This window comes from Chaetodon trifascialis, chromosome 6 (genome assembly GCF_039877785.1).
Source record: "Chaetodon trifascialis isolate fChaTrf1 chromosome 6, fChaTrf1.hap1, whole genome shotgun sequence".
Taxonomy (NCBI): domain Eukaryota; kingdom Metazoa; phylum Chordata; class Actinopteri; order Chaetodontiformes; family Chaetodontidae; genus Chaetodon; species Chaetodon trifascialis.
The window spans coordinates 23,139,800-23,155,551 of record NC_092061.1 but is presented as its reverse complement, the minus strand read 5'-3'; the positions used below and the strand labels follow the sequence as shown (position 1 = coordinate 23,155,551).

The 15,752-nt window shown below is 44.7% G+C and overlaps 1 protein-coding gene across 8 annotated transcripts in view; it reads right to left on the bottom strand.

The window, feature by feature from the left end:
• fbrsl1 (fibrosin-like 1) overlaps positions 1 to 15,752 on the bottom strand; it is a 270,554-nt gene that overhangs the window by 46,375 nt on the left and 208,427 nt on the right. Inside the window, exon 1 of one of the 8 annotated variants that reach the window (XM_070964091.1) lies at positions 8,821 to 9,044. The exons of the other annotated variants lie outside the window; for them this stretch is intronic. Within the exon in view, the coding sequence (XP_070820192.1) occupies positions 8,821 to 8,898 (78 nt within the window). The 5' untranslated portion in view covers positions 8,899 to 9,044. Of the gene's footprint in view, positions 1 to 8,820; positions 9,045 to 15,752 lie in introns of those variants that run through there. 8 annotated transcript variants of the gene reach the window in all.

Below are 15,752 nucleotides of genomic sequence, written 5' to 3'. Positions count from 1 at the left end.
AAAAACTTGTGCTTGTCTTTCTATGGCAACCTCAATTTCCTTGAATTTCATTTCAACATCTGCACGTCCAGAAACATTCAGCCTGGCTCAGGTGGCTCCTGTCTGTATTTGAATAAGAGATATGCAAACAAATGAAGTCAAGGCAGCAGCTTGTGTGCTCAAGCAGCCTTTTCTCACATTTGAGAGAATCTTTGGATTAGCTGGTCCAGGCTCCAGGGCCTTTATACTGCATGCTATTCATCCAGCAGAAAAAAAAAAAAAAAAAAAAAGAGTGTTTGCATTTCATATCTGTCAGTGGTAAAGATGTGTGTGGTTGGACAGTAGAGGCCACGGTACACAGAATTCCAATGAAGAAGGTGAGCATTATAGCCAGTAGAAGTCAGCTGACCTGTTACGTTGTGTTCACAGCAGAAACTGTCATGAGTATCTTTTCCTTACACTTTTTATGTCAGTACAATTAAGGATTTAGTTGAGATAAGAGGGTTTAATCCAGTGTTTAAAGCTGTGAGACTTGCACAGTAGGTTGATGAAGGATGTGGGGTGTTAGCTCAAGTCATGCCTTATTCAGTCTATTCTTGCTAGTTCCCAGCATACTGGTTGGAGCACAGTCAGTGAAGGAGTCAAAGCCACTGATAGAGGAACAGGGGCTCACATTTTACCAGCCCTGTTCACTCTTACTATTGTTACTGTTTTTTAAACATGCTCAGGTGCACTGCAGCAGGGGCCGCCCAGCTGGCCTTGCGAACCTGCATGGCATCCCACCCCATGCCACACACCAACGTGTAACTGGAGACAGAGTACGCCTCGCTGCACCCCTGTAATGGCTCTCTGAATACTCTGATCCCCGCCTAGGCCGTCACCCACATCCAAGATTGACAGGACCTTGGCGGGATGCCAGAGTGGGGAGGCAAGAACTTCTGGTACAGTGCCCTTGCACCTACCACAGATCAATACCTCCATACACAATTAGAGTAGCTGAAACAGATGTGCTTACAGGCTTCAGCACTCTACCTACACAACTGACATATTCTACTTTCAGCTGTTGGTGCTAGCATAGCAGTGCTCCCACAGTGCTGGGTCACAGTAGGTGGATGCAGGGTGCATGTGTGGGCCAGTGTGGTGGTGATGGGCCAGTGGAAACAGCTCCCCGGTCTCCCTCTACCTCCTGCTGGGAAACACTTCAACCTGCTTCTCTGACAGTTACACTTGTTCTGTCAGCTCAGCCCACACCCCGTCACTAACAGGTGGCCTGTCCCTCACAGCAAAGTCATTTGCCTTGCACAGCAGTAGTCATGGGTAGCCTCAGCCAAGCAGCATTCAGGTTTCCAGCATTACAACTCAGGCCAAAGAGAGAGGCAGTGGCAGAATGCAGAGGAAAGGGCTGGGGGGAGGAAAGAAGAAAAACCTCCTCCGATCAAATAAATGCCACTGTAAGCACAAGTGACAAGTCTTGTTTGGGGTTGTCCCCGCTCAGGGCCTGAAAGGCCAGCACTGCCTCATCTCCTCAGCTATGTCTGCAAGCAACAGGGGTGGGTGAGAGGGGGAGGAAGAAATGTCTGATTGGTGCCATAGCCAAGAGTGAGAGCAGCCCAATTATATTTCCTATCTCTCAAGCGTGGGCCAGCCCCCTCTGGTAGAGCGAAGCCTCTGCCATCTCTCCTCTCCTCACCTCACCTCTCAAGACGCTGCAGATAGATAAATAAATGACAACCCCGCTGGGGCTTGGCCCAGCCGCCCAGAATACATTGCAGAGGCTGGCTGCCTGCCTGTCCGTTTGCCTTCACCTGGCATTACTGCAGATAGACATTTTTCACATTATTATTGTTGCATTGTCTCCGTTGCCCTGTTCACTCGCTGAGTTGTGGTTGATGATGGCGGCAGAGGACCTGAGGAGATTGGAAGGAAATGTCTCTTGTCAAAGTCAGCATAGCCTAGCTTAGCAGAAATTTAACAAGTTCCCTGGGCTCTCTCCATTCACTCTCTGACGGAGCACGGAGCCAGGACATGGCCTGCTGACAGCCCTGGGCATGTCACTGTCACTGACACTTGATAGGCCAGAGAGAGGAGAGGAGAGACGAGAGGCAACAGGGCTCAAGTCCACAAGGCTCACGCTTAACGACACAGCTCCATATTGTGACTTTGCTCTAGCTGTAAAAAACCCATTGTTTGGAAATCTGACTTTATCTAACCTGACACAAATGTATACGGGCCTTAATCATATATAGACAAGTTCCCTGCATTACTCTGCAAATTACTGTCTTTGGGCTGTCACTGTAAAATGCTCACAACTTGACAGAAAGCCAAATATCCCAGGATGTTTGTGTTTTTGCAGTAATTATCAGGTAGAAGCCGGCAGAGAAATACTCGAGCTTAAACTGCATGTGTACCAGCATTTTTCCCCCCACACTCTCACCACTCCCCGACAGTTAAACCCAAAACCAGATGTTGCGGATCAGTGGGGATAAAAAACAAGGCGAATAAAAGTGGAGGACGGAATGGTACGCATTAACTATAATCAAAAAGAAACAAAAAGGAGACCATGATGCTTTAATTACTTCTCACATATAATTTGGTTTTGTGGGGGCAAGCCACGCACTGCCAGGAAAAGAAAGATGAAAAGCAACTTAAATTACATGGAGAGAAAGTGCAGAGGGTTTTTTTTTGTTTTTTTTTTTTACACATGATCCATCTATTCTCTACAACTGTAGACAAGGCTGATGACTAGCCCCAAAACCTTGCTGTAAATTGTCCATGGAAACAGAACTTAGATGCAGCCACGCTGGATCCAAGTTGTTCCGCATGGCCATGACTTGAAGAAAGGTGTTGAAACACAGTGACAGCAGACGGACAAAAAAAGTCTCAACTGTTTCTCCTTATAAAAAAAAGTCTCTTTTATGAGCACATACGGTCTGTGAGCATCCACATTATAATAATAGCTTTCTGTTGTTTTGCTTAAGTATTCATCATCTGAAATTCCCTTAAATAGTGTGATTTTAATAATTTGTCATGCCGTTCTGCCAAGTAGCTGAGGATATGCGTTATGTTTGGTCACTGGAGAGGGACTGGATGAGGCCTGAGCGAGGTGCTCTATGAATCTACTTCATAGCCGTCCTCTGTTTGCAGAGTCTCTCTTGACTCGCTGGTGTTGCCACAGTGCTAAATTGCACAGCTGTTCCACAATCTGTGGCGGTGTTAATTACCCAAATGTGAGCGGCAGCTCGTCAGTTCCTCACTAACGAAGGGGCCTGCTTTCCAGCAAGGGTGCCGTATGTTTGGCATGTAGGCCCATTTCCACCCAACGCTCCCCAGGCTGTGCACGGACCACCCGACACATCCGCATCCTGGAGAAGACGCATCTAATTAAAGCTCCCGACTCAAATCTGCTTACTAAGGGGGAAAAACACGCGGGCTGGATTAAAAAGATGGGGAGAGGGGTGGAGTGGGATGTGGGGCTTTAATGCACTGCGAGTGAAAGGGCTTAGGAGGAAATATGAGAACTTTCAATAGTAAGATCCCAGGCAAGGCTGGAAGGAAACACTGTGTGAATGTGAGCCGATCAGTCAGCGTTTGTCAGTCTGATCCCTTAGCACTCCCAAAGCCCCAGGCAGAGACAGACAAGCAGGTTGTTTTCTAGAAAAGTGGCTTCTTAACTCTGCTGGTTGGCCCCACTTCCAAGGACATGCACATCAATTCTCAACTATTCGAACACGGACTGACAGAACTCAACAGCCTCTGCACTTAATGATCCAGCCAAAACTGAATACAAGTATGAATGCAACTTGGGTGATGTTTAACAGCAGCTGCATATAGAAATTTGCCTTTTATCCCTCTCACAGTCACACAGGATGACAGTGCATGACAATGAAACCCTCTCCAGTCAGACACTGAAAACTGTTAATGCATCGCATTGCACACTATATCACCCCACTTCTTGCGTGCAATGTTCAAAACAAAGGTGTTAAGATCTCCCCTCATGAATCATACTTGCTGGCTAAAAGCCTAGCTGCAGTGTACCACCCACCTCTGGTTATACATGGAACACCACAGCCTGAAGTAGCACTGGGAGACTACATAATGAATGCATGAAGCTAGGTGTCATGGGGACTCGTATGGTGCACAAAACGATGGGGCAATTAGGCCCACACGACACCTCGGGATGGCGTGATGAAGGACTCCTGGGCTCGTCTCCTCCGCCTCTGTTCCTCTATCATTAAGGATTGAGCAGCCACATCTGGCTAATGGCACGCCTGGGGTTCCTGCTCAAACACTGTGCCACGCCGTGCACATTTAATTACGCCTCATAAAGGTAACAAAAGACACGACCTGCACTTGGGGAAGCACTGTTTGGAAATCGTGAGGGGAGACAGAGAGAGAGAGATGAGGGGAAGACGAGGAACTGGCCAGCTGCCAGAATTACAGGTTGACCTAGGTCGGCAGCTTCAAAAGAGGGGGAATTCACTCAAGTGTCTCCACCTCTCCTTGAGATGGGTCCCAATGAGCAGGCTGAGAGCAGGAGATGCTCAGTAGCTGAGAATCAAAGGACCTCTAGTTTGTCTCCGCTTCTTCTATTAGATCATGAACTGCACTAGGCACTGCTGTCAATGGATAATTGCAGAAGGACTGGGGGGATTAAAGGGAGAGTGCTTTTGAAATATGTATAGGATTTAGAAGCTGTTTGAAGTAAGGATGGACTTCTTTGTCAACAATAACAACATCATAGGAGAAAGCCTGTAACAGCGCTGTGGCCTAGCGCTGTGACCCGCTCCACTTCCACCATGCCTCTCAGGCACCGTGTTGCTCAGCAGCCTCCGCAAAGAGCTCGCCACATTCAGCCGAGAGCATGAAACACACATTACCCACTGACTGAGTGACTGGCTGACATATGACTTTCGGTAGCACCTGGAGGTATTCAAAAGACCTTGGATGGCTGCTTTGTGCAGCACACAGTTGACATTTGGAGCTGAGAGAGATTTTTTTTTTTAAGAGAAAAAACATGAACAGAGGCACAAGCCTCAGGTCTCTCTCTCTCTCAGTGAGCAGATGCCCACATTTAGGAAATACCATCACCTATGAAGAGATGAGGGACAAAGAGCCGCGGCTCATTGTCGAAGCAGTCCATTGTCTGGCAGTTTGAGAGCTGGCTAACGCCACAGGAAAGGTCACTGGTCACTTCCATTTGGACCTGCACATAAATCCCCCGCTGTCCGGCACAGTTAATAACACAGCCAGCTCAGCCATGCAATAAAATGGGGAGAAAAAATGTATTTTGTTTTGACAACACCTCCCTGTCCCTTTACAGCCACAAGCCTTGTGCAGCCGTTTGCGTTATTTATAACTTAAATGTTAAAACCAGAGACATCTCTGCAGATTGCATTAAAAGACAAGCCTGCCAAACGCCTCGCTCCACAGCGGCTTCCTCTTCTGAGTCTCCCTCTGCTTTTGGTGTAGAGAGTGTTTTATGGCAAGTCCCTTGTCAGGATTAAGACGTAGATCCAAGTGCCACAGGGACAAGCATAAATTCTCCATCTCCCACTGTGGACCCACAAGTGGTGGAGCTCGGGGAGTGTCCTTGAAGTATGAATAACATCACATGCTATGTGTCATCTGTTATACAGTAATGACATGTCCTCGGAACAATCCACATCTCCTGTGGCCCATAAGTCTGTGAATGAGAGAACTACTTGCTTCCCTGGCAGTGAATTTTGTGAAAGGCAACATACATTACAACAAATGCAGTTCATGTATCCTTCTAGTTTTACGATGATCACTGTATTTGCACCAAGAAATTAATGCTACATGTAACGTGCACCATGGGTGAAGCTGTGTCCGTGGACAGACAGAAATCAGATTCAGCACCGGGGAAACATTCATCACTTTTAATGCTGTGGAGAGGCTATATTCAAGGACCAGGGCTGAACCTGCTCCCTGTCCAGTAAATCAGAGGGGAACACCAGGTGGACGCGGGGACAAAAAATGTCTAGAGTACTATTCTAGCACTGCTGACCTGAAGTGGTCAGCGGAATGAACGGTACGTTGTTTTGTGATTCTACAACACAGCTCACTTCCATATTTCTTGGAGTTTCTTGCAGAGGGCAGCTTAAGTCTCAGAGTCTAAGCCAATTTGGATTAGCTCCACATTTTAGACAGGTTCCAGTTGGGATTTACAATACTTTCAGAAGATGTTCCTCCCTAAGCACAGATTTAACCCTAAATGCATCAACAGTATATTTAACTGACATTTTTTCCTTATTTCCCCTATTTTATTTCACAGATTGTTGCATATTATAAGCTCAACAACACTCCCTTCAAAATAACTCAGCAGCCTGAAGCATTACTTTACAATACGGACTGATAATATTCGGAGGTTTTAGGCACTGTCGTCACTACTGAGAACATGGTGTTGCATCCAAATGCTTGGCTGTTTTCTTGACTGTCTTTTTAGTTTTTTTTTCTCCTTCATTTCTGAGTTCATGCACAGATCCAGAATAAATCTCCATTTCTTCTTCTATCTCGTACCCAGGCTTCAGGGGGCACAAGGCATTAGTCTCATGATGCTGGGTTTGTCATGTCTTCCCCAGCTGTGATCTGCCTGAACTCTTACATTACAAATAGCTGGAGGATTTTTCACCCTCTTATCACATTTGCCAAGCAGGCCTGTCTCTTATCAGCTTTCCGCTAGAGATAAATGGGCTTTTGAAGATAGGAGTAAGAGAGGTTTTTGCAAGCTAATTCCAGAGCCCCATCTGCAGTAGATTACAGATAGGTGCTGGGGAGCAGAGAAAGATACATATTTTAGTATGTAGGTGGTGGAAGTATCAGGTTGAGGAGTGATTGGTGTTACAATGTCATATACTCTACAAGCCAAAGACATGCAGAACTAACAGGCAATAAGAAGAGATAATGGACTGAGAATATTTTATTGAGACTTCATCACTGACCGCATCAGTTACACTGCTGATTTTGCGCCAGCCCTGATGAGAACAAAATGACATTTCCAACATAGCTAATCTGGAGCCGCAGCACGGTAAAAGACTGGTGATTGGCAAGCATAACAATGAGCGCAAAGACACATTTCTCTGTGTGCCTTATCAGGGGAAAAGGTTTGGGACGTTTAGCAAATAGAGACGGGAATAATTCAAAAATTACTCAGCCACATTTCCCACCCAAATGGAAGTCAATTTTGGTATTAAAGCTATCTCCATCTATCTCACTGATAAGATTTCTGCAATGTATAAATCAAATGTAATATATTGAGCAAAGGATAGACTGAATCACAGCAATAACGTGCCCTGAAAAACACACTATTCAGTCAATGGAGCAAGAGACTATAATAAATAAACCGTATTCTACAACATACTTTAAAACAGAACAAGCGCTTTCAACCAGCGACTGCTTTAAATACTGTGAAATAGATGAGCTTCCACTGAATCCAAAAGAGAAAAGTGCCAGTGATTGTGACATGAGAAGACACAGAAAATGCCACCGTGTTTGGACATTTCTGCTCTTCACAGACACGCTGTTCAGCCCAGTAGGAATATTAAATATAGCACAGATTAACGGAGGATAGTGTCACTATTGAACACAACATTTGGAGGTCCCTATGGAAATATTACAGTAATACCCAGGGAGAGCGTAAAGTAGGGCAAATCACTATAAGCTCACAATTGCGACGCGCGTCTGAGCCCCTATAGGATTATTATGGGAGCGTTTTAGCGCGTTCCTCTTAAAGGCATGAGCGAACTGATTTCTGGGAGAGCCGTGACAAAGTGGCAGACTTGTGTCATAAGAGTCATAAGTGTTGAACTAATATTAACAGGCGACATGTGATCCAGCCTGACCTTGATGCCTGAGATTCTTGGGCGCGATGGGATAGGAAAACCTAATTAAACAGCTCCTCCCGTGGTTGTGTAAGTCAGACACGGGACAGACTCATCTTGTGTTAATGTCCTGCGTGGTGGATTTAAGAGTGCGTGATGATAGTGTATAGAAGCAATTACAAGACGCCGACCTGTAAAACGGCAGATGATTTGAGTTTTAATAAAAGGGGATATAAGCAACCAGTGTGGTAAATTAAAATCTACCTCAGATTTGTTCTGCTCGCGTATTAAAAACCACAGTGCAACAGAATGTTGATAATATTTTCAGCCATTATCTGTTCTTTTTTCCAAAACACCCGCTGGTCTTTACGTTAACTTCATCCATTTCTACCGATCAGCGTGATGGGACGTCCACGCAGAATTATGGCAAAGCTTGCAAATGTGACTTAAAGCTATTTTGAAATTAAAAACGGGTAAAGTAAGTTTGGATGTTATTCAAGCCTCCGCTACATCGTCGCGTAGCCGACAGTACGTGCGGGGCGCCTCGCTGGAAAGGAAAATGCGCTTGCCACCGGCGGGGACGAGCTAAAGAGAAAAATCCGAACAACAATGAACATCTTATTAAAATGATTCCTTTTCGCGTGTTTTTTAATCGTCGTGGGCGAATATTACACCTGAAAAAGCATTGAAAGCAACAAAAGCATTGGAGGAATTTCGTGAAACCTTACCGAGTCCAAATGCGCTGAGAACGGTCGCGGAGGATATCCAAATCCACCACACTGGAACACGCATTCATAAAGATATTTAAGAGAGCCTTGTTGGGGTTAAATCCAATTGTTTTTTGGAACAAAAAAAGATTGTTCAAAGGTTACACGATGAGAAAACTCTCAACACAATAACCTGCCGGAACAATAAATCTTCACTAAGGCGATTTTCCCTCCGTCTCTCGAAAGAAAAAGCAGCAGAGCTTGAGGAAACAGCAGGAAAATTCAGTTTCTCTTACTTCATTAAAGTTCTGCCGACAATAATTCGGGATCCTTCGGAGAACACACTGGATCTTTGTCAAGCCAGAGCCGCTCATACGATTCCAAGTCGGGTGGTGAAAGCGCCGATGACAGATCGTCCACAATAGATTCCCCAAAGTATTTGTCGATCTCAAGCAGAAAACGCGACGAAATACATATCCAAGAGCCGTGCGGATGCTTTGTCGTTCATTAGAGAGATCATTTGACGGTTATCCACAAGATCCCGGCGCTTTTAGCACGACGGGAAGTCCGAAAAAACGCAGTGCGCTCCGCTCCTGTCCGACCTACTCTCCGTGCGCAACAGAGAGAGAGACTGGGCTGCGCTGCGCGTCAGCCAGGGTGTGTGTGTGTGTGCGTGTGTGTGTGTGTGTGTGTGGCAGCAGCTGTTGAAAATGAGGACAGGACTAGACCAGAGCAATCAATGTACGAGGGCTTGATCTGATTTGTTAACACTATTCCCGATAATGGACCCAGGATTTTTTTTATTTTTTTTTCATCCATTTCTACCCCTTTGTACTCTTCGAGCGTGTTAGTCTGTTCTATTTTTCGGTAGGCTGAACTGCATTTCTAGGAGAACTGATTCTTCATGCATCCCCTTTTACACAGATTATACATCACCTCAGCATGTAAAAATAGGCTATTTTTACACTGCATGTTTCAGTACAGTGTGTGTGTGGTGCCGTACAGTATGTTCAATAATAGAACTGAAAATGTTCTTCAATTGCCTGCCTGACTGAGGTAGTTTCATTAAACCTCTCAGAAATGTATTGTGCAATAGAGCATTACACTTTGATAGCCAAATGAGGAATACGTCACAGTAGGATTGAATCGCCTGTATCACACGCAGGATCTTTCAAAGGAAAAGAAAAATAGATTATTTGGAGCATTTCTTTTTGTTCAATTCTTACATTTTAATTTGTGAAGGTGCTAACTAAGTGGAAATGCTTCAACCGTGCACGCAGAGAAGTTAAGTGGGCAAAAAGAATCTAAAAAATCTGAAATCCCCCTATTGACCCCTACAGTCTGCAAGGACTCCCTAAAACTCTCAGTAGCCTGGGGAGTATGGATTGGCATCAGTCCTGACCAAGCAAGGCAATCCATCTGCTCCTTCTCCACAGTGAAGATGTTATTCTTAAAATGTACTTTAGAGGAGAACTCTTGGAGGCTAAAGAGGAGGAGGATGGAGCTTTGACGTCTCCTACAAAGTCAGCCCTGTGGTTATCCTGTTCACTCTTATGACCTGCTTAACTTAGCCATGATTGAAGTCAGGTTGAAAGAGGCTTATGCTTGCACAATGCCAAGGCAGAGTGAGGGGCTCCTTTACAACTCCACCTCCCTGTGGAGTTTTCTGGAGACAATGGGAAGATTGGTGTTTACTTTCTGCCATGCTGTGTTATACTCCACAGATACCCCTGAGAGAATGGTAGCTCTGTTATGTGAAACAAATCCTTTCTATAAAGAATGATAAAAACAGTATTTTGGATGGGTAAACAGTGCTCTATGATACCCACCCCAAACTGGGCATTTTCACATTTTTGCCTGGAGGTTAGGCACTGTCTCGCATGCAACAACAATAAGAGTTATGGCCTACTCTGCGGGTTTGTGTCAGGAATGCAAGACTTGTAATTATTTCCCAGCTGACTGTGATTAAGGGTCATCCCCAAGCCTTCAGACTTCCCTTAAAAACATAGGGCACATACACACACAAACACGTCGACCCTCCAACCCACACACACACACAGGTCAGAGTAAAAGGCCCAGGAGCATTTGGAATTGGACAGGGAAAAGTTGGACGCCACTAAATTGGACTTTGGTCAATCAAACAACTGGCTGTGATTTTGTTTGTCCTCGAAAATAACAGCTTACCCAAAGCAGCTGAAAAGAGGGAGAACATACATGACGCTAAACCCTGGGACACATTCCAGGACAAGGTATGGAACAGAAAAGCAGATGTTGGACCAGCAGGGCATCCTGGGAAAATGGCCTCATAGAAGCGAGGAAAGGAGACAATAAATGTTTGAGCCACAAAGGCACCGTCGCCCTGAAGAGTCATATTGTATCTACGTTCCCCATCGCTCTTCCATCCTGACAGAGAAAAACTGGAACAAACATGCAGTTTGCTGCACTGTAGCTGCGCTGTAAGGACAGTATGCAGTCTTTTCTTTCAAAGGAAAACTTCAATAGCACTTTTCTAGTTATCAAAGGAGAAAATATGCCTTTTAATGGCTCCAAAAGTGTCTTATTTTCAGGCCATGTCCCGCTATCAACAAAGCAATGAGAGATACATCTACGATGCACTGGGGTTTTGCTCAGCGTTGCAACATTCATGAAATGTCACGATGTGCTGTGGTCATTTTTATGCTTCAAATATATACCGTTCATGCAGCTTGCGGCGTCTCATTGAGGACGACCACCAGAAGACATTCTCAAAAACGAGTGTCCTCTTGTATTCTTTCTGTAGACAGCTGAAATGGACACATGAGCGAAGCTCTAGTAGGATTCTTAAGGAGTCTTAAGCTAGCAAGGCCACATATAGCTCCCAAGGTAAAGTAGGGGGCTAACCACTACATCACCTCTGGGAGAAAGGTTGGGTGTATTTTCTGTCCTTCAGCACTTTAACAGCCAGCTTTTCAGCTTCACATCCATTCAGCAGTGGGCCGCCAGCCTCGGCTAGGAGAACAGTTAATCTCAGGTAAGCCAGCGCTGACTGAGTGGATCAAGAGGCCTGGTCCAAATATCTGCCTTGTGGAAACAGCATCTGGCATACAATACCCCCCTCCTCAACAGCTTCCTAAAATAGGTGCGTGTACAGTAAAAGCTGTTGTGTAAAGACAGAAGCCAGGAGTGTAGGCACAAATATGTTGAGTCCAGATCGGATGTTGACGGGAAGTGTTAATATCGACCGCAATGAGCAAATTTAACATGAAGTTATTCGCCAAATATTTCTTGGAGGATGGTGTTCTGCTGCGAACAGTCCATCACCCTGTTTATGAAACTGAGACTTTATCAAGAGGCGAAAGATATCACAGCCCGAAGACACTGGCAGATAAACCACAAATTAGCTCAGTGTCTGATGGCAGAATTCAAGGAGCAGGGATTTAGTGTATGCTTCTAATGTAACTAAATCTATATTTTATTTACAGCATCTATGTTTATTTCTTGGAGGGATGCCTCATATGATAATACAGCATTTAAAGGCTCAGATGATTTGGCCTATATCATAATTTCTAGTTTTTTTTGTTCTATTACACAGCAGCGCTGGACACTTCCTCTAACTAGAGCTAGAAAACTACACTGTAAGTTTTAATCACAGCTATGTCTACTTTGAATCCTCACCATTACTAGTAATGATGGTGGAGAGGCACAACATAGGCTGTCACCACCAAAATGGAACACAGTCATGTTTTATTCCATTTTATTTCTGCAGCTGTACATTGTAATTTCTTTCTGGAGAGTGCCTTGCAGAATCCATGATTTATTCATTACGGGGGCTCGAGTAGCATAGACCAACTATGTGAGAATGAGCACCTTATTCAATGACTCCCATCTTTCAATACGGACAACATTTCTAGGTCATCCATTTGGAGCATGGGTGTACTCCAGAATACAAGTAGTGCTACTGAGAACAGAGGCCAGAGGATGTCAGACACTTTGAATGACTCTCAGGAGACCCAAATAAAAGTAAAGGACTTTACAGTAATAGAGGAGCTCTAGAGATGTACAAGCGACTGAAAAGCACAGAAACTCTACAGGACTACATGTAGGAACAAATAGATTTTCACTTATATGCAGTCTGAAACACTTTGAAATCACATTTCTGACTCTATTGCATATATGAGGCTTGTCAGGCAGCTCCTTTTTAAGCATCTCCAAAGTTGTGCTCATCAAGCCCTCGTGGCAAATGTTTCTGGAGGTTGCTGTTCGACATGAAAAGTCGTCCTGATTGATCGAGGCGATGTAGAACAAAAAGCGCCCTCCGCCAGGCACATTAAAAATGAATTTTCTCTGGGATTCAAAGGGCTGCGCTGCTAGGGCAGAGAGAGATGAGAGCTGGTAACTCTGCTAGTTTGCCTCGGGAGCCCCTCAAGCAGATAGTCCCAGCTGATCCATCCATCAGCCTTCAAGCCCACAGAGGTGAGTGACTGTTTGAAGGCTCTGCCGGCTACCTTATCCTGAGGCTTAACAATCCAATATTGGTTGTTGCCAAAGATAATTACTCTCCATTGATGGTAGAATACCCAGGGCTAGCTGCAGCCATTTGCATTGCCCAACACCACAAATCGATCAGGGAGGAAAAGCAGTTGGGAGCTGATAACAGTGTTGCGTTAGACTAGCATTTCTAGGAGGGATGTTATGCTCTCTCTGGCTTTTATTCTCCTAAACCCCCACCCTCTTATGGCCTTCCTCCCCCCACTCCCTCCTCTTTCAATGAACAAGGTAAAGAATGGCTCCCACTGATAGAATCAGCAAGGACACTGCTGTCTTTATTCTCCCTCCAAAAGCACGCACATGTCACCTTGACATTCTTTATCTTCTTCACAGTGCTGGCAGGAGAAAATGTGCAAACTAGATCCTGCATTTGATACATGATTGTTTATGGACCCACAGCTTTCATTTTCCATCCTCCTGAGCCGTTTGGAAGATTGACAGAAGCAAAAACTACATTTTGCTGCTCTTGTCTAGAAAACATGAAAACAGAAGGCGCAGCCTTGTGTGGTCTTGTTGCTGATTTGTCTCCACCAGGGTATAATTTACAAGAAGAAAAAAAAGATGGAAATTGGAGAAGTGAGATTAGCAAGTAATTTATGGGCACTTAGCAGGGTGCCTGCAGTAACAGCCTCTGATATGCCTCACTGCAGCGTTGCATTTTGAGAGGACAGTCATGTCACTTGCTCCAGAGTTACAGAGCCCACATGCCGGACAACCAAACCTCACCAAATCATGTGAGAGCACCACAAGTGTTCACAGTAATCAGAGCCGTCACACGTCTAAACCACTGCTTGGGATGAGAAATGGAAAATGACAAACAAGTAGTTCTAGTCCCTTGTAATGAAATTTCCACTCCTTTAATAAGATAAAAGTGAATTGTGCTCTGACTCAGAAAGTATGAAAGACGTTTGGAGATGAATTTTTCACGCACATTGATAATTTAATACAGACTGCTACGACTTTATTAACATTCCATGACTTCTCTTGCTCTCCGAGAATAATAATCTTATAATCTGTGGCACTTTGGAGGGAACCACCATTACCACCTGATCAGGTGGTCAAAGGTTGTTGTTGTCAAATAAAATACTAAAAGTTTGAAGGCAACACTGTACATGAATCTGATATCATACTAACATAGAAAAGGCATGAATTACAGCTTTTCAAATTGTTTTTGAAGAGAACAATTGACCACAATGTCTGACCACCCGTGATGGAATATGAACAAGCTCTTGACCACATGGCAAACATGCAGAAAATGACTAGCAAGTAGACACTGAGCTGTTGGGGGCAAATGGATAATGTGTGAGCCAACGAGAACTCATACAAAGCGATAAGGCGGAGCAAGGAGAGCGATGGCGTCCAGGTGCTGGCTAAAAACAACACACACAACCAGACAAGCTGTTTCTAATGCACGTCTGACATTCACGGCCAAGTGCCACAGATAACGGACACTCTCAAGATAAGTATTTGACTCTCCATTCCTCTTGTATTAGAAAACAACAGATAATCAAGAGCAAACAAAAACTGCAGTAGTTCAGGTGCAACAAGCGTTAAGGAGGAGAAAATGACAGAATATTTGTTACCATGAGAAACACAGAGTTGCCGGCAGAGACTGGAGTGAGATTAAATATGGGGTTACCAGAGCAAAGACCTAATCCATTCAGAGACAAATGCAGGGTCTCTGAAGCACATTTGTTGTGCGGCCTGAGGTTTAACAACTGGCATTATAACTCCATTTCTCATCATTACCTCCCTGTACGATAGTACTGCAGAGATAGGGTCAGCCAGGGAAAAGAGCAGAGAGTGGGAGTGAGACGGAGTGCGAATAAGAGAGATGATGGAAACCACACAGGGCGCACAGCACATACAGTATAAATTCCTGTATATATATCCTGCGAATTCCAGCTTCAGATTGAGATCGGGCGTGCGTAACTTTGTCCCCATGTGTAAGAAAAAAAAGGAATTGAAAGAGTGTGTGTGCAAGACTGTTCATGGTCCATGCTGGAGGTGTGCACAGTTGTGCGCATGCAACATCTCCATGGTCACCATATGTTGCCGCATTTCTCGGTGGAGGATTGAATGTGGGCACAAGTGCTCCCAGCAGTAAGTCAGCGTAGTGTCAGATATGGAAATCCACCAGTATTCATGAATGATACAAGGCCTGCTCTCTAGCCTCACACGTCAAAGGATTTGCCAGGGTGGATGAGGCAGATGCTTTGACAGATTTAAGGGAGCTGGGGGAGGGTCTTTTGGCTTCCCACTGCGTTGCACACTAACTCTCTAGTGTTACAGAAGTGTATAATAAGACCCCTTGAGGAAAAGTGTTAAGGGAAAAAAAAGCACGCAGGCTTAAAAAAGGACAAAAACAACAAAATCTGATTGCATTCGAGGCCTTATTAACATATCCTTTCACCAGCAGAGGATGCCACTGGTTTTAATTCAGTAAGACACAGCTGCTGGGGCCCCGCAATTTCTATTTTGACTCTATGATTTAATCAATTATGGCTCTAAAACTATGGCTTAATTAACTTCATGCACAGGCGGCTGCTTTTCACAGGAGCCATTCAGGAAAACAGGAAAACAAAATGGCTGCCGGCTTCCCTCATGCTCAAAATAGAAGCTAAAATGGTGGTGGGTAGATTAACTACGCCCCGTGCAGTTTTATTGATTCACAGTTTTCTCTCATAGGGGATATAGAACA